This window comes from Ranitomeya imitator, chromosome 10 (genome assembly GCF_032444005.1).
Source record: "Ranitomeya imitator isolate aRanImi1 chromosome 10, aRanImi1.pri, whole genome shotgun sequence".
Classification (NCBI taxonomy): domain Eukaryota; kingdom Metazoa; phylum Chordata; class Amphibia; order Anura; family Dendrobatidae; genus Ranitomeya; species Ranitomeya imitator.
In genome coordinates, this window is record NC_091291.1 from 2946192 (window position 1) to 2964669 (window position 18478).

Sequence of the window (18478 nt, forward strand, 5' to 3'; positions counted from 1 at the left end):
GACGCTCCTCCTCTTGTCTCCTGGAGGCTGACGCTCCCCCTCTTGTCTCCTGGAGGCTGACGCTCCTCCTCTTGTCTCCTGGAGGCTGACGCTCCTCCTCTTGTCTCCTGGAGGCTGACGCTCCTCCTCTTGTCTCCTGGGGGCTGACGCTCCTCCTCTTGTCTCCTGGGGGCTGACGCTCCTCCTCTTGTCTCCTGGGGGCAGTGCTCCCCCTCTTGTCTCCTGGAGGCTGACGCTCCTCCTCTTGTCTCCTGGAGGCTGACGCTCCTCCTCTTGTCTCCTGGAGGCTGACGCTCCTCCTCTTGTCTCCTGGGGGCTGACGCTCCTCCTCTTGTCTCCTGGGGGCTGACGCTCCCCCTCTTGTCTCCTGGGGGCTGACGCTCCCTCTCTTGTCTCCTGGAGGCTGACGCTCCCCCTCTTGTCTCCTGGAGGCTGACGCTCCTCCTCTTGTCTCCTGGAGGCTGACGCTCCTCCTCTTGTCTCCTGGGGGCTGACGCTCCTCCTCTTGTCTCCTGGGGGCTGACGCTCCCCCTCTTGTCTCCTGGGGGCTGACGCTCCCCCTCTTGTCTCCTGGAGGCTGACGCTCCCCCTCTTGTCTCCTGGGGGCTGACGCTCCCCCTCTTGTCTCCTGGAGGCTGACGCTCCCCCTCTTGTCTCCTGGGGGCTGACGCTCCCCCTCTTGTCTCCTGGGGGCTGACGCTCCTCCTCTTGTCTCCTGGGGGCTGACGCTCCCCCTCTTGTCTCCTGGAGGCTGACGCTCCTCCTCTTGTCTCCTGGGGGCTGACGCTCCTCCTCTTGTCTCCTGGGGGCTGACGCTCCCCCTCTTGTCTCCTGGGGGCAGTGCTCCCCCTCTTGTCTCCTGGAGGCTGACGCTCCTCCTCTTGTCTCCTGGAGGCTGACGCTCCTCCTCTTGTCTCCTGGAGGCTGACGCTCCTCCTCTTGTCTCCTGGGGGCTGACGCTCCTCCTCTTGTCTCCTGGGGGCTGACGCTCCCCCTCTTGTCTCCTGGGGGCTGACGCTCCCCCTCTTGTCTCCTGGAGGCTGACGCTCCCCCTCTTGTCTCCTGGGGGCTGACGCTCCCCCTCTTGTCTCCTGGAGGCTGACGCTCCTCCTCTTGTCTCCTGGAGGCTGACGCTCCCCCTCTTGTCTCCTGGGGGCTGACGCTCCCCCTCTTGTCTCCTGGGGGCTGACGCTCCCTCTCTTGTCTCCTGGAGGCTGACGCTCCCCCTCTTGTCTCCTGGAGGCTGACGCTCCTCCTCTTGTCTCCTGGAGGCTGACGCTCCTCCTCTTGTCTCCTGGAGGCTGACGCTCCCCCTCTTGTCTCCTGGGGGCTGACGCTCCCCCTCTTGTCTCCTGGGGGCTGACGCTCCCTCTCTTGTCTCCTGGAGGCTGACGCTCCCCCTCTTGTCTCCTGGAGGCTGACGCTCCTCCTCTTGTCTCCTGGAGGCTGACGCTCCTCCTCTTGTCTCCTGGAGGCTGACGCTCCTCCTCTTGTTTCCTGGGGGCTGACGCTCCCCCTCTTGTCTCCTGGGGGCTGACGCTCCTCCTCTTGTCTCCTGGGGGCTGACGCTCCTCCTCTTGTCTCCTGGGGGCTGACGCTCCCCCTCTTGTCTCCTGGGGGCTGACGCTCCCCTGACTGTGACGCCTGCCGTGCTCCAGGATACACAGGATGGACCTCTTCATGATGTGGGGGTCTCTGTAAGATCCTGCTGTGCAGGTGGCCCCTTGGAGTCTTATCTGGGGGGCAGGTAATCAGATGATATAGAGCCGCTCATGATGAGATGTTTTGGAGGGTCGTGTGCTCGTCCCGTACTTTCTGCCTGTGATGCGGTTGCTTTTCTAAGGCCGGTTTCACACTAGCGTCTGTCTGCAGCGTGGGCCTGTGTTCTTCTTTCCTTAAGATGCGCATGCGTCTTGCTTACCAATATTTAACATTGTGTACGCCGGGACACGTGCTGTATGCAGATGCGTCCCCGTGCGTCGTGCCCGCCAAAAGCAACCTGTTCCTGTCCCTGCGTACACCGGCGTACACAGTGTTAAATACAGGTACGTAAGACGCATGCGGATCTTAAGGAAAGAAGTACGCAGGCCGACGCTGCGCACAGAAATACTAGTGTGAAACCGTCCTAATACACTTTGTAATTGTGTGATTTCACAACCTCTGTTTTCTGTCAGTGAATAGACATCTGGTGAAGGCTTGATACAATGTATCCACTGTGGAGAAACCTTGTAGCAAGCGATGAGAACAGGCAGTGTGCACTGACACATGGTCACAAGCCTCCAGCTGTGAGAAGTAGACATTCAGGACCGCTTGTCAGAGGGGTATCCCGGCCTCGCGTGGCCGGATCGCGGCTCCCCCCTGCCTCGCGTGGCCGGATCGCGGCTCCCCCCTGCCTCGCGTGGCCGGATCGCGGCTCCCCCCTGCCTCGCGTGGCTGGATCGCGGCTCCCCCCTGCCTCGCGTGGCCGGATCGCGGCTCCCCCCTGCCTCGCGTGATCCCATGATAGACATGCCGGTGATTTAGCCCCAGTCTGAGGCCCGTCTGACGCTCTCATTGTGATCTTCCAGCCCTCACAGTCGCAGCTTCACCAAAGATGTGGCAGACGCCAAAAAACGAGAGTCCAGAGGCTGAGGAGGCCGAGCCAGCAGAGGCTGAGGTGAGCTCCTGTACGGTGGGGGTGGTAGTTGTGGATGGAGTGCTACGCTCCTCTCGAGCACATGCCTAGGCCAAGAGACTTTCTGTTCTGCCTCCGGAGAACGCTGATGGGGTAACGGCGCTTCACAACTAGCGAGTCTGACATCACAGTGTCTGTTCTCAGGAGCAGAGCGAGGCCACGGGGGAGAAGGGCGCAGAGGAAGAGGGAAAGGGTGCAGAGGCCAAACAGCTGGATCTGACTGATGGACCGCCGGAGGAGAACGGCGACCCAGAACCTCTGCGGAACTGCGAGGACATAGTCTCCGAAGGGGAAGGAATGGAGCCCGCCACTCCAGAGGAGACATACCCCTATAAGTCAGGTAGTGTGCTTACATAGCATGCCACACACCACACGGGCATCCAGAATAGTGAGTGCAGCTCTGGAGTATAATACAGGAGGTAACTCAGGATCAGTAATGTAATGTATGTACACAGTGACTGCACCAGCAGAATAGTGAGTGCATCTCTGGAGTATAATACAGGAGGTAACTCAGGATCAGTAATGTAATGTATGTACACAGTGACTGCACCAGCAGAATAGTGAGTGCAGCTCTGGGGTATAATACAGGATGTATCTCAGGATCAGTAATGTAATGTATGTACACAGTGACTGCACTAGCAGAATAGTGAGTGCAGCTCTGGGGAATAATACAGGAGGTAACTCAGGATCAGTAATGTAATGTATGTACACAGTGACTGCACCAGCAGAATAGTGAGTGCAGCTCTGGAGTATAATACAGGATGTAACTCAGGATCAGTAATGTAATGTATGTACACAGTGACTGCACCAGCAGAATAGTGAGTGCAGCTCTGGAGTATAATACAGGATGTAACTCAGGATCAGTAATGTAATGTATGTACACAGTGACTGCACAAGCAGAATAGTGAGTGCAGCTCTGGAGTATAATACAGGATGTAACTCAGGATCAGTAATGTAATGTATGTACACAGTGACTGCACCAGCAGAATAGTGAGTGCAGCTCTGGAGTATAATACAGGAGGTAACTCAGGATCAGTAATGTAATGTATGTACACAGTGACTGCACCAGCACAATAGTGAGCTCAGTTGTAGTGAAATATGTATAGGTTTAGGCTGCAGGTCTCACCCAGGTGTTAATATGTATTTTCCTGAGACAAGCACACTTCTGTCTCCAATCTCACCAGAGGGTCCTGCTGGGAATCAGAAACATTTGACACCTCCTAGCTCTTTGAAGAGAGATGTCAATTACAGCCTGACATTATCTATCTGTGGGAAGCTTTACACAAAGAATCTCAGAGAAAATAATATATTTATTGGGGGCGCGGCCATGGTCCAATCAAAAACAAGCAATTAGACTATCAACTTGAGGGGCTGGTCTAGAAATCTGACCTCCAGGGTAACTCTATAAATTAGGCTTGTATACATTCAAAATTGTTCACATGTGAGGGCAGCCTGGGAAGATGATGTGATCCAGTCTATATTCATCCTACCCTCAGAGAGCAGAAGCAGACTACAAGTCATCTATTTCTGTAAGTTTTCTCCTGTTTATTTTATACGGTTTTGCATAGTTGTGTCTATTTATTATCATATCTTTATACCTTTTTCTTCACTGTAAGCGCTGAACCTTTTTTTATTAAAGCATAAAACTTTTAACAGTTGAACCTTGTATGTTCTAAAGAATCCATAGCCTAAGGTGTGTGACCCTTATGAGTAGTAAACAGTAGTAGTAATATTTCCGGGACTCATCGCCTGTGTATTCGGTGAGTGGTGGCAGTGTGTATGAGCGGGTGTGTGGCCTGGGTCGGTGTGTGATTTATGCTCCCATTACAGCATAGGACAGAGGTTGAATGCTGGACTGAGAGTGGGGAGATAGATTAACGCTTGGAGGCGCAACCCCCAGTCACGTGCTGAGAGTGGATACGTGACAAATTAGTGACACCACGGAGAAGGGATCAGTAATTTATGTACACAGTGTGCAGTGTCTTTGGAGTATACCTTTGTGGACGCTTTATCCCTTGGGGTTTTGCGGAGATGCTTGGGTTCCATCCTGTACTCATTGATCTCCTAGGACCTGGAGCAGCAGATCCGTCCCCCCAGGACACGTCCCCCGATGTCCCTTCACCACCAGCCTCTATTGTGCCGAGTGAAGGAAAGCGACAGTACGATCGGGATTTTCTCCTGGGCTTCCAGTTCATGCCGGCCTGTGTACAGAAGCCAGAAGGGTTGCCGCCCATCAGTGACGTGGTCTTGGACAAGGTGAGGAGAGCGAGGTCTGTGCTGCTTCTTAGGTCTCTGTTGTGGGGGGTGTGACTGTGGAGGAGGTCCCGGGGGTCCTGCTCGCTGGCCCGGACATCTGCGCTGATGAATGTGATGGGCGCTGTATTACTGTGAAGATGTTGGGGTCGTCGTTGATGTGTTTGTGTAGGGCAGGCAGTTTCCAGGAGATTGTTCTGTCTTATTGCCTCGTTACTCTTCGGTCATATGTTACTGTCCATTCACAGATCAATCAGCCAAAGCTTGCGATGAGGACCCTGGACCCTCGCATGCTGCAGAAGGGGCCCGACTTCACCCCTGCCTATGCAGACTTTGGCCGGTTGGCCCCTGGCGGGCGCGGAGTGCCTGTAAGTCTACACATACTGTGTTCTGTCGTGAGAGTGCTCCCCCGTGCGATAGCGAGAGGTCTGAGCTCTGATTTGAAAGCTTGTAAAGTTTTTGCTGTTGTGTCCCCCAGTTGCTGAATGTTGGGGGTCCCAGACGTTCACAACCAGGGCAGAGGCGGGAGCCCAGAAAAATAATCATGAACATTTCAGTAACAGATGACGTGCACCTGAAGAAAGCCGAGAACGCGTGGAAGCCGAGCGTAAAGAGGGAGTCCCAGGCGGAGGACCCGGAGAGCATCCGGACACAGGCGAGTGCACACAGGGAGGCGCCGGGCCGCAGGGGGTCTCTGCCCGGGTCTCTGCGCCTCTCTATCATGGACCCTCTTCTTGCAGGCTCTTTTCCGTAAGGTTCGGAGCATTTTGAACAAGCTGACACCTCAGATGTTCAACCAGCTGATAAAGCAGGTGATGGATCTGACTGTGGACACTGAGGAGCGACTGAAAGGTGTGATAGACCTGGTGTTTGAGAAGGCCATCGATGAGCCCAGCTTCTCCGTGGCGTATGCCAACATGTGCCGATGCCTCGCCACGGTGAGTAAAAAGACAGCGTGGACTGTATTTGTGAATAGTGCAGTAATTCAGTGTCTGTCCGTGGCAGCCACGTGCCAACCGTGACCTTGCTCATCATGTAAGATATCTAACGATGATGGCGTCCAGGGATTGTCCATCTCAACAGTGCCCCGGATCCTGGTCTGCGGCCGTGGAGACGTAGTTGGTGGTAATTACGTTCCTTTTAGAAGAATTTGGAGACATACACTAAGTCCACCCTCGGCATTGTGTTCCCGGCCATGACACAAAGCGCCCATCAGTGGGGGAGCGAGTGTTACCTCCATCCATCAATTCTAGGAGCAAACATGAACTCTTACAGAGTCACCAGAACCAGGGGCAAAACCTGACCAAAGCCGAGCCGCGATCCCTGGCCCCGATTCTTCAGGACCGGCGACGTTCACAGAGGCTGTGATCAGGGTGGTCCTGGAGTGAGCCCCCCCGATTCACTGACAGGAACATGTTATGTGTCGTGCACTGGGTTCACCTCGCCACAAGTCTTACTCCGGTCAGAGACTGGAGTCAGGCGTCTGCTGTACGGAGCAGCTCTCATGAGTCCGTCTCTGAGGTCTGTTCACCCCGCTTGGTGCGGCGCAGTGGACCCTCATGGCCGCCCTCATCCTTACAGAAGGGTCACTGGTGTTTAGGTGATTTTTACTGTTGTTGTAGTTGAAAGTACCAATGGCCGACAAGCCCGGCAGCACTGTGAACTTCCGCAAGTTACTGCTCAACCGATGTCAGAAGGAGTTCGAAAAGGACAAAGCGGATGACGATGTCTTCGAGAAGAAGCAGAAAGACCTGGAGTTGGCTACAACAGTAAGAGGAGATGTGTGCGGGAGGTTCCTGCTGCTCGGCCGCTGTTGTGGGTGAGGGGATAGTCTAATATTGGGGGCTCCAGCCGCCATGTTGGACTTCATCTTGCTGAGGGTAGAGGGGCGCTGCAGCTTCGTGTTGGATTCTCTCCATGTATATCTGCTTGGCCACGTGTCCTCTGGAGATTAGTGGCAGCTCGTCGAGGTGTTCACCTCCACATGCCTCTGTATGTTTCTAGTTCCCCTTTATTACCAGGGAGGTGTCTGTGCCCCCCATATGATCGGCGACATCTCTCTGTGTCAGCAGCCGGAGGAGAAGACCCGTCTTCAGGAGGAACTGGAGGAAGCTAGAGACAAGGCGCGGCGGAGATCCATAGGGAACATAAAGTTCATTGGAGAACTGTTCAAGCTGAAGATGTTGACGGAGGCCATCATGCACGACTGTGTGGTGAAACTGCTGAAAAACCATGACGAGGAGTCTCTGGAGTGTCTGTGCCGCCTGCTCACCACCATTGGCAAAGACCTGGATTTCGAGAAGGCAAAGGTGACCATTGAGCGGTAGCCGTAGGCTTGTAGAAGCGTGTGGCCACCCGGCCCCTGATCACCCACGTATGCTCTGATTGTTCCAGCCCCGGATGGATCAGTATTTCCACCAGATGGAGAAGATAGTGAAGGAGCGGAAAACGTCGTCCAGGATCCGCTTCATGCTGCAGGACGTCATAGACCTCAGACTGGTACCTGCTGCCATCATCATCATCTTCTCCTCCATATTTTGCTTTAAAATCTACAACTATCTAATTTCTATCCTTTACACAGTGCAACTGGGTGTCGCGGAGAGCAGACCAGGGCCCCAAAACCATCGAGCAGATCCACAAAGAGGCCAAAATAGAGGAGCAGGAGGAGCAGAGGAAAGTGCAGCAACTGATGACCAAAGAGAAGCGCCGGCCAGGTAAGATGCAGCCTGGCCAGGTAAGATCCGGCACGTCAGGGGCCACCGCTCATACTGTACCCGTTGTCTCTTGGCAGCCGTGCAGCGAGCGGAGGAGGGTGGATGGAACATGGTCCAAGGCACAAAGAATAACCGAGTCCTGGACCCCACCAAGTTCCTGAAGATCACCAAGGTAAGAAGTGGGGGCCGTGGGGTTGAGTGCATGGTCTCTAGCGTCCATGCTTGTGGGGTGACTCTTTATTCTCTCACAGCCCACCATTGATGACAAGATCCAGCTGGTGCCCAAGGCTCAGCTCGGCAGCTGGGGGAAAGGGAGCAGTGGCGGGGCCAAGACTAGTGAGATAGGTGAGTCTGGAGGCTGCCCGGGGCGGGTGAGTCTGGAGGCTGCCCGGGGCGGGTGAGTCTGGAGGCTGCCCGGGGCGGGTGAGTCTGGACGCTGCCCGGGGCGGGTGAGTCTGGATGCTGCCCGGGGCGGGTGAGTCTGGATGCTGCCGGGGGCGGGTGAGTCTGGATGCTGCCGGGGGCGGGTGAGTCTGGATGCTGCCGTGGGCGGGTGAGTCTGGAAGCTGCCCGGGGCGGGTGAGTCTGGAAGCTGCCCGGGGCGGGTGAGTCTGGAAGCTGCCCGGGGCGGGTGAGTCTGGACGCTGCCCGGGGCGGGTGAGTGGATGCTGCCCGGGGCGGGTGAGTCTGGATGCTGCCCGGGGCGGGTGAGTCTGGGCGCTGCCCGGGGCGGGTGAGTCTGGAGGCTGCCCGGGGTGGGTGAGTCTGGGCGCTGCCCGGGGTGGGTGAGTCTGGGCGCTGGGTCACGTCATCTCTGCCCTCCTGGACTGTGGCTTACGTTCAGTCTCCATTTCTGCAGAGTCCTCACGTCCAGGGGCCCCCGGTCTGAATCGATTCTCTGCCCTGCAGCCTGCAGTCTCCTCCTCAGCGTCCTCCACCATGTCAGACCTGGAAAGCCGCAGGATATTGACAAGGTATCCAGCCGTGGCGTGAGCAGAGGCCGTGCCGTACATGGAGGCTGTAACCTCCTCATGTGTTTGTATGCTGATTCTCCAGCCATGCCAACGTCGGTCGTGAGAGGAACGACAAGCCCGTGCCGCCCTCCACCCTGGCCTCTCGCCCCAGCAGCTTCCTGAGAGGCAGCGGAGCCAAGGACCTAATAGACAATCAAGAAGAACCGCGGCGAGAGACTCTGCACATGCCAAAACCGCCGCCCGCCTCCGCCGAGCAGGAGAAGGCCCCCAGCCTAGAGCGGACGCTCCGTGAACCTGGTGAGAGACGGCTCTGCGGCCTCCTGCACGTTGGCTCCTGTGCCCGCTGCTGACGTGGCGCTGACCCTGCACGGTGGCTCCTGTGCCCCATGCTGACGTGGTGCTGACCCTGCACGTTGGCTCCTGTGCCCGCAGCTGACGCGGCGCTGACCCTGCACGGTGGCTCCTGTGCCCACTGCGCTGACCCTGCACGGTGGCTCCTGTGCCCGCTGCGCTGACCCTGCATGGTGGCTCCTGTGCCCGCTGCGCTGACCCTGCTCGGTGGCTCCTGTGCCCGCTGCGCTGACCCTGCACGGTGGCTCCTGTGCCCGCTGTGCTGACCCTGCACGTTGGCTCCTGTGCCCGCTGCGCTGACCCTGCACGTTGGCTCCTGTGCCCGCTGCGCTGACCCTGCACGTTGGCTCCTGTGCCCGCTGCGCTGACCCTGCACGATGGCTCCTGTGCCCGCTGCGCTGACCCTGCTCGGTGGCTCCTGTGCCCGCTGCGCTGACCCTGCACGGTGGCTCCTGTGCCCGCTGCGCTGACCCTGCACGGTGGCTCCTGTGCCCGCTGCGCTGACCCTGCTCGGTGGCTCCTGTGCCCGCTGCGCTGACCCTGCACGGTGGCTCCTGTGCCCGCTGCGCTGACCCTGCATGTTGGCTCCTGTGCCCGCTGCGCTGACCCTGCACGTTGGCTCCTGTGCCCGCTGCGCTGACCCTGCACGTTGGCTCCTGTGCCCGCTGCGCTGACCCTGCACGATGGCTCCTGTGCCCGCTGCGCTGACCCTGCTCGGTGGCTCCTGTGCCCGCTGCGCTGACCCTGCACGGTGGCTCCTGTGCCCGCTGCTGACGTGGCGCTGACCCTGCACGGTGGCTCCTGTGCCCCATGCTGACGTGGTGCTGACCCTGCACGTTGGCTCCTGTGCCAGCAGCTGACGCGGCGCTGACCCTGCACGGTGGCTCCTGTGCCCACTGCGCTGACCCTGCACGGTGGCTCCTGTGCCCGCTGCGCTGACCCTGCTCGTTGGCTCCTGTGCCCGCTGCGCTGACCCTGCACGGTGGCTCCTGTGCCCGCTGCGCTGACCCTGCACGGTGGCTCCTGTGCCCGCTGCGCTGACCCTGCACGGTGGCTCCTGTGCCCGCTGCGCTGACCCTGCTCGGTGGCTCCTGTGCCCGCTGCGCTGACCCTGCACGGTGGCTCCTGTGCCCGCTGCGCTGACCCTGCACGGTGGCTCCTGTGCCCGCTGCGCTGACCCTGCTCGGTGGCTCCTGTGCCCGCTGCGCTGACCCTGCTCGTTGGCTCCTGTGCCCGCTGCGCTGACCCTGCACGGTGGCTCCTGTGCCCGCTGCGCTGACCCTGCACGGTGGCTCCTGTGCCCGCTGCGCTGACCCTGCTCGGTGGCTCCTGTGCCCGCTGCGCTGACCCTGCTCGTTGGCTCCTGTGCCCGCTGCGCTGACCCTGCACGGTGGCTCCTGTGCCCGCTGCGCTGACCCTGCACGGTGGCTCCTGTGCCCGCTGCGCTGACCCTGCTCGGTGGCTCCTGTGCCCGCTGCGCTGACCCTGCTCGTTGGCTCCTGTGCCCGCTGCGCTGACCCTGCACGGTGGCTCCTGTGCCCGCTGCGCTGACCCTGCACGGTGGCTCCTGTGCCCGCTGCGCTGACCCTGCATGTTGGCTCCTGTGCCCGCTGCGCTGACCCTGCACGTTGGCTCCTGTGCCCGCTGCGCTGACCCTGCACGTTGGCTCCTGTGCCCGCTGCGCTGACCCTGCACGTTGGCTCCTGTGCCCGCTGCGCTGACCCTGCACGTTGGCTCCTGTGCCCGCTGCGCTGACCCTGCACGGTGGCTCCTGTGCCCGCTGCGCTGACCCTGCACTTCTGTGTTTCTCGGTAGTGAAGTGTGAGACTCCAGAGTCCGACAAATCCCCGGTGTCAGAAGAGGAGCTGGAGCGGAAATCTAAGGCCATCATAGACGAGTTCCTGCACATCAACGACTATAAGGTCAGCCGCCGTCCTGCGGTGGGGTCCTGCGGTGGGTACAGCTGTGGGGTCCGGCGTTGGGTACAGCGATGGGGTCCGGCGGAGACCACCCAGGTGTGACCCCAGTCTCTTGTCTCCAGGAGGCCATGCAGTGTGTGGAGGAGCTCTCCGTACTGGGCTCGCTCTCTGTCTTTGTTCGTGTGGGGGTCGAGTCCACGCTGGAAAGGAGTCAGATCACCCGGGATCACATGGGACAACTGCTGTATCAGCTGGTGCAGGCGGGGAAGCTCAGCAAGCAGAGCTACTACAGCGGGTGAGGAGCGAGCGGCCCTGTGGGGTCCGCGGCCTTAGTGACCTGAGCTGCCCCTGAGCGTCAGTCATGGATGGAGGACTCGGACTAGAGGGCAATGGCGGAGGGGCCAGCGGGGCGCGTGCAGGGCACTGGCGGGCCGCTCGCTGACACTTGTCTCCTGCAGATTGTCGGAGACGCTGGAGCTGGCTGACGACATGGCGATTGATATCCCGCACATCTGGCTGTACCTGGCCGAGTTAGTGACCCCCATGTTAAAGGAAGGGGGCATTTGTCTAAAAGACTTAATCACGTAAGTCGCCCCCTGCGACAGTCACACAGGGCAGAGCGGCCTGATTGGTGGAGGGGCCGCAGGGAGGGCGGCGATGGGCTGCCGAAAATCACTGTCTTCTGTCTTACAGGGAGTTTAACAAGGCGCTGCTCCCTGTGGGACGTACCGGAGTCTTGTTGTCGGAAATATTGCACCTTCTATGCAAACAAATGGTAGGTAGCACCCCGCTGTGCAGCTCCGGACCCCCGTACACGGCGTATATACCCCGCTGTGCAGCTCCGGACCCCCGTACACGCCGTATATACCCCGCTGTGCAGCTCCGGACCCCTGTACACACCGTATATACCCCGCTGTGCAGCTCCGGACCCCCGTACACACCGTATATACCCCGCTGTGCAGCTCCGGACCCCCGTACACACCGTATATACCCCGCTGTGCAGCTCCGGACCCCCGTACACACCGTATATACCCCGCTGTGCAGCTCCGGACCCCCGTACACGGCGTATATACCCCGCTGTGCAGCTCCGGACCCCCGTACACGCCGTATATACCCCGCTGTGCAGCTCCGGACCCCCGTACACGGCGTATGTACCCCGCTGTGCAGCTCCGGACCCCCGTACACGCCGTATATACCCCGCTGTGCAGCTCCGGACCCCCGTACACGCCGTATATACCCCGCTGTGCAGCTCCGGACCCCCGTACACGCCGTATATACCCCGCTGTGCAGCTCCGGACCCCCGTACACGCCGTATATACCCCGCTGTGCAGCTCCGGACCCCCGTACACGCCGTATATACCCCGCTGTGCAGCTCCGGACCCCCGTACACGCCGTATATACCCCGCTGTGCAGCTCCGGACCTCCGTACACGCCGTATATACCCCGCTGTGCAGCTCCGGACCCCCGTACACGCCGTATATACCCCGCTGTGCAGCTCCGGACCCCCGTACACACCGTATATACCCCGCTGTGCAGCTCCGGACCCCCGTACACGCCGTATATACCCCGCTGTGCAGCTCCGGACCCCCGTACACGCCGTATATACCCCGCTGTGCAGCTCCGGACCCCCGTACACACCGTATATACCCCGCTGTGCAGCTCCGGACCCCCGTACACACCGTATATACCCCGCTGTGCAGCTCCGGACCCCCGTACACACCGTATATACCCCGCTGTGCAGCTCCGGACCCCCGTACACGCCGTATATACCCCGCTGTGCAGCTCCGGACCCCCGTACACACCGTATATACCCCGCTGTGCAGCTCCGGACCCCCGTACACACCGTATATACCCCGCTGTGCAGCTCCGGACCTCCGTACACGCCGTATATACCCCGCTGTGCAGCTCCGGACCCCCGTACACGCCGTATATACCCCGCTGTGCAGCTCCGGACCCCCGTACACGCCGTATATACCCCGCTGTGCAGCTCCGGACCTCCGTACACGCCGTATATACCCCGCTGTGCAGCTCCGGACCTCATCTTCTGATTGTTTTGGATTTTCAGTTTTTAACTCCTAGTCTTCTGAAAGTGATGGTGGATTAGGGAAGGCGTTCAGCGCCCCCTGCCGTCCACAGGTCATGTGTGATATTACAGCTCACCTGCAGCACCAGACATGGGGGGCGCTGCTGGAGGGCGACAGCCATGTGTTCTCATCCTGTTAAGATCACTGCTTGCTGTTAGTGAATGCACATGCTTTGGTACTTGTGTATATTTAGAGGCCATAAATCCGTTTTGATAACGTCCAATCAGCAGAGCTGCAGCGCTCGGTGCAGTGTGTCAGTGCAGTGCACCCGCACAACAGAAACCTTCCTTTGGTTTCCATTCAGTGACTGACAGCAAAGATTGAAAGCCGCTGTGCTAGAAGTGTAAGGAGCGCACGCATTTCCTGCAGCCCCCACACATCTTGCAGGAGACCACCTGTAAACTTTCTGTTTCAGAGCCATAAGAAAGTGGCCGCTTTGTGGAGAGAAACTTCTCTGAGGTGGAAAGACGTACTGCCGGAAGGGGAGGACGTGCAGAGCTTCGTAAGCGAGAAGGTGGGCGAGACCTGTGCTCCGCGCCTGCCGCCATCCACGTGCCATCACTGCACGGTATTGTTACACCTCTCAGCCCCGCGCACGGTATTGTTACACCTCTCGGCTCCGCGCACGGTATTGTTACACCTCTCGGCTCCGCGCGCGGTATTGTTACACCTCTCGGCCCCACGCACGGTATTGTTACACCTCTCAGCCCCGCGCACGGTATTGTTACACCTCTCGGCCCCGCGCACGGTATTGTTACACCTCTCGGCCCCGCGCACGGTATTGTTACACCTCTCAGCCCCGCGCACGGTATTGTTACACCTCTCGGCTCCGCGCACGGTATTGTTACACCTCTCGGCTCCGCGCGCGGTATTGTTACACCTCTCGGCCCCACGCACGGTATTGTTACACCTCTCAGCCCCGCGCACGGTATTGTTACACCTCTCGGCCCCGCGCACGGTATTGTTACACCTCTCGGCCCCACGCACGGTATTGTTACACCTCTCAGCCCCGCGCACGGTATTGTTACACCTCTCGGCCCCGCGCACGGTATTGTTACACCTCTCGGCCCCACGCACGGTATTGTTACACCTCTCAGCCCCGCGCACGGTATTATTACACCTCTCAGCCCCGCGCACGGTATTGTTACACCTCTCGGCCCCACGCACGGTATTGTTACACCTCTCGGCCCCACGCACGGTATTGTTACACCTCTCGGCCCCGCGCACGGTATTGTTACACCTCTCGGCCCCACGCACGGTATTGTTACACCTCTCGGCCCCGCGCACGGTATTGTTACACCTCTCGGCCCCGCGCACGGTATTGTTACACCTCTCAGCCCCGCGCACGGTATTGTTACACCTCTCGGCCCCGCGCACGGTATTGTTACACCTCTCGGCCCCGCGCACGGTATTGTTACACCTCTCGGCCCCACGCACGGTATTGTTACACCTCTCGGCCCCACGCACGGTATTGTTACACCTCTCGGCCCCGCGCACGGTATTGTTACACCTCTCGGCCCCGCGCACGGTATTGTTACACCTCTCAGCCCCGCGCACGGTATTGTTACACCTCTCGGCCCCGCGCACGGTATTGTTACACCTCTCGGCCCCGCGCACGGTATTGTTACACCTCTCGGCTCCGCGCGCGGTATTGTTACACCTCTCGGCCCCGCGCACGGTATTGTTACACCTCTCGGCTCCGCGCGCGGTATTGTTACACCTCTCGGCCCCGCGCACGGTATTATTACACCTCTCGGCCCCGCGCACGGTATTGTTACACCTGTCGGCCCCACGCGGTATTGTTACACCTCTCGGCCCCGCGCACGGTATTGTTACACCTCTCGGCTCCGCGCACGGTATTGTTACACCTCTCGGCCCCACGCGGTATTGTTACACCTCTCGGCCCCGCGCGCGGTATTGTTACACCTCTCGGCCCCGCACACGGTATTGTTACACCTCTCGGCCCCACGCGGTATTGTTACACCTCTCGGCCCTGCGCGCGGTATTGTTACACCTCTCGGCCCCGCACACGGTATTGTTACACCTCTCGGCCTTGCGCGGGGTTTTGTTACACCTCTCGCACCCTCGGTGGCACGGTCACTCCCCTCGGCCCCCCCATGTGGCACGGTTACTCCCGTCGGCCCCCTCCCCCCACGTAGCACGGTTATTCCCCTCGGACCCCCCCACGTGGCACGGTTAGTCACCCTCTTGCTCCACAGAACCTGGACTTCACGCTGTCGGACTGCTGTAGCCCATCAGAAAGTCTTTCTAGGAAGGAGATGACAGCAGAGGAGCTGCACCGGCGGCTGGAGCAGCTGATCATGGAGGAGAACGCTAGCGACGAGCACATATTTGACTGGGTAGAGGTGAGTGCAGCTGGCGCTCTGACCACTCTGTCTGATAGCCTCCATCTTGTTGCTTTCTTGTGATTTCTGCTTCATCCTTTTTCAGGCGAATCTGGATGAAGGTCAGATGAGTTCTGCTGCGTTCCTGAGAGCTTTAATGACGGCGGTGTGCAAGGCGGCAATACTAGGTGAGTCCGTGCCCGACTGCTGCCGGGTGTCCGCTGGCAGTCACTGGCCGCTGGCTGGTAGTCTGTGGCCGCTGGTTGGTAGTCTGTGGCCGCTGGTTGACAGTCTGTGGCCGCTGGCTGGCAGTCTGTGGCCGCTGGTTGGCAGTCTGTGGCCGCTGGCTGGGAGTCTGTGGCCGCTGGCTGGCAGTCTGTGGCCGCTGGTTGACAGTCTGTGGCCGCTGGTTGACAGTCTGTGGCCGCTGGCTGGCAGTCTGTGGCCGCTGGCTGGCAGTCTGTGGCCGCTGGCTGGCAGTCTGTGGCCGCTGGCTGGCAGTCTGTGGCCGCTGGTTGGTAGTCTGTGGCCGCTGGTTGACAGTCTGTGGCCGCTGGCTGGCAGTCTGTGGCCGCTGGTTGGCAGTCTGTGGCCGCTGGTTGGCAGTCTGTGGCCGCTGGCTGGCAGTCTGTGGCCGCTGGTTGGGAGTCTGTGGCCGCTGGTTGACAGTCTGTGGCCGCTGGCTGGTAGTCTGTGGCCGCTGGCTGGCAGTCTGTGGCTGCTGGTTGACAGTCTGTGGCCGCTGGTTGGCAGTCTGTGGCCGCTGGTTGGCAGTCTGTGGCCGCTGGTTGGCAGTCTGTGGCCGCTGGCTGGCAGTCTGTGGCCGCTGGCTGGCAGTCTGTGGCCGCTGGCTGGCAGTCTGTGGCCGCTGGCTGGCAGTCTGTGGCCGCTGGCTGGCAGTCTGTGGCCGCTGGCTGGCAGTCTGTGGCCGCTGGCTGGCAGTCTGTGGCCGCTGGCTGGCAGTCTGTGGCCGCTGGCTGGCAGTCTGTGGCCGCTGGTTGGCAGTCTGTGGCCGCTGGCTGGCAGTCACAGGCCGCTGGCTGGCAGTCACAGGCCGCTGGCAGTCTGTGGCCGCTCACAGTTGCTGGCAGTCACTGGCCGCTGTCTCTCCACAGGGGACTGTTCTTCCTGCCGCGTGGACACCTCCTTCCTCAAACAGAAGGTTCCCGTCTTACTAAAGTACATGGACTCCAATGTGGAGCGAGAACTACAAGCACTTTATGCACTGCAAGCATTGATAGTAAAACTTGATCAACCCCCCAGTGAGTATGTGGCGGGGCCCGGGCTGCCCATGTGGCCCGGCCGTAGCGTCCGTCTTCCTCTTGTCAGACTGCGACTGCTGACGCGCTTCTTTTTTTCCCTTGGCAGACTTGCTCCGGATGTTTTTTGACTGTCTCTATGACGAGGAGGTCATATCTGAGGACGCTTTCTACATGTGGGAGTCCAGTAAAGACCCCGCAGAGCAGAACGGAAAAGGTGTAGCACTAAAGTCAGTCACGGCCTTTTTCACGTGGTTGCAAGAGGCTGAGGAGGAGTCCGAGGACAACTAGAAACCTAATTCAGTGCCGATCTCGTGACCCGGCGGCCGGAGGAGGCGGCAGTGGCCAGAGGTGGCGGCGCAGGGTCACTACGGCAACTTCATACTGTTTCTTTTTTCGCCCTCTTGTTCCTCTTTGCCATTCAGGGTACAGGACAATGGATGACAGCGCGACGGGAGCCGCCATAAACCCGCGGCGGCAGCGTGTGGAGGAGCCCCCCGTCCCAGCATTGATCTGAACCATTAGGGGTGGTCACCGCTGAGCGTTGTGGGAAGAAGGGACCGCCACACTATTTATAGAAGTAAATATTTTTGTTTTAACGCCCTCCCACGTCATTTTTTTTCTTTTTTTCTTTTATACAAAAAAAACAAAAAACAAAAAAAATAGAGAAGAGACTTCAAGTAAAGAAATCATTTCAGAAAAAGAGAAATAATTTATTATCCAAGAACTCGAGGAGCCGGCGTCCCCGGAGCAGCCGCTGTTTATATTTTAAAGGATATAAAGATGTTTTATGGAGAGCGGCATCGGCCGAGGTTCAGACGTCATCGCTCCAGTTTGGGGGGTGTAGAAGTCTTCGGTACGCGCTCCCATGTGTCAATGCAATGATGCACCATCTTTGTTTACCAGCGAAGCCCCCCATCCTGGAGCCGCGGCGTGGTGCGCTCTGCTGAGGGATCAGACACATACGCAATGGCCCAGTCCTACGATGTAGGACCCCAGATCAACCAGTTCAGACGCCGCCCTCTACCGCCAGGTCAACCAGTACGGACGCTGCCCTCTACCGCCAGGTTAACCAGTACGGACGCCGCCTTCTACCGCCAGGTCAACCAGTAAGGACACCGCCCTCTACCACCAGCTCAACCAGTACAGACGCCGCCCTCTACCGCCAGGTCAACCAGTACAGACGCCGCTCTCTACCGCCAGGTCAACCAGTACAGATGCCGCCCTCTACCGCCAGGTCAACCAGTACAGACACCGCCCTCTACTGCCAGGTCAACCAGTACAGACACCGCCCTCTACCAGGTCCGCGTCTCTGAAGACAGAAAAAAAGTTTTGTTGAATTTCAGTATTTTATGTGATGCGGCAGAAACAAACAAGTAATAGAAAACCTCCGGGACGCAGCGGTGCGAAGGAAGGGAGCAGTTTCCGGGAGCAGCCGTGGCTTTCCACAGTAATGGCACATGCCACGTGCCACGCTTTCTCTTTTGTTGTATTTCTATTCATTTTAGCCTGGTTTCCTATGGAAAAAAAGGCTAATAAAAGATCTGTACCCTGCGTGCTGTCCTGTCATATGCGCACACTCCTTACTGCTAGGCTCGCTCTCTCCTCTCTGCTGGGCTCGCTCTCTCCTCTCTGCTGGGCTCGCTCTCTCCTCTCTGCTGGGCTCGCTCTCTCCTCTCTACTGGGCTCGCGCTCTCCTCTCTGCTGGGCTCGCGCTCTCCTCTCTGCTGGGCTCGCGCTCTCCTCTCTGCTGGGCTCGCGCTCTCCTCTCTGCTGGGCTCGCTCTCTCCTCTCTGCTGGGCTCGCTCTCTCCTCTCTGCTGGGCTCGCTCTCTCCTCTCTGCTGGGCTCGCTCTCTCCTCTCTGCTGGGCTCGCTCTCTCCTCTCTGCTGGGCTCGCTCTCTGC

The 18478-nt window shown here is 59.2% G+C and overlaps 1 protein-coding gene across 4 annotated transcripts in view; it reads left to right on the plus strand.

Moving 5' to 3' along the window:
- EIF4G3 (eukaryotic translation initiation factor 4 gamma 3) overlaps positions 1–18127 on the plus strand; it is a 134919-nt gene extending 116792 nt beyond the window's left edge. For 2 of the 4 annotated variants that reach the window (XM_069741980.1, XM_069741979.1), the window contains exons 12-34: positions 2568–2656; positions 2819–3014; positions 4743–4930; positions 5176–5295; positions 5406–5582; positions 5668–5865; positions 6550–6696; positions 7000–7236; positions 7322–7426; positions 7509–7641; positions 7719–7813; positions 7893–7986; positions 8501–8615; positions 8698–8912; positions 10782–10888; positions 11008–11180; positions 11344–11469; positions 11579–11660; positions 13385–13483; positions 15189–15335; positions 15421–15502; positions 16430–16576; positions 16683–18127. In XM_069741980.1, the coding sequence (XP_069598081.1) occupies positions 2568–2656; positions 2819–3014; positions 4743–4930; positions 5176–5295; positions 5406–5582; positions 5668–5865; positions 6550–6696; positions 7000–7236; positions 7322–7426; positions 7509–7641; positions 7719–7813; positions 7893–7986; positions 8501–8615; positions 8698–8912; positions 10782–10888; positions 11008–11180; positions 11344–11469; positions 11579–11660; positions 13385–13483; positions 15189–15335; positions 15421–15502; positions 16430–16576; positions 16683–16864 (3254 nt within the window). In that variant the 3' untranslated portion in view covers positions 16865–18127. Of the gene's footprint in view, positions 1–2567; positions 2657–2818; positions 3015–4742; positions 4931–5175; positions 5296–5405; positions 5583–5667; positions 5866–6549; positions 6697–6996; positions 7237–7321; positions 7427–7508; positions 7642–7718; positions 7814–7892; positions 7987–8500; positions 8616–8697; positions 8913–10781; positions 10889–11007; positions 11181–11343; positions 11470–11578; positions 11661–13384; positions 13484–15188; positions 15336–15420; positions 15503–16429; positions 16577–16682 lie in introns of all 4 variants that reach the window. The other 2 variants (XM_069741977.1, XM_069741978.1) reach the window with 1 other exon arrangement.
- The last annotated feature ends 351 nt before the right edge of the window (positions 18128–18478 follow it).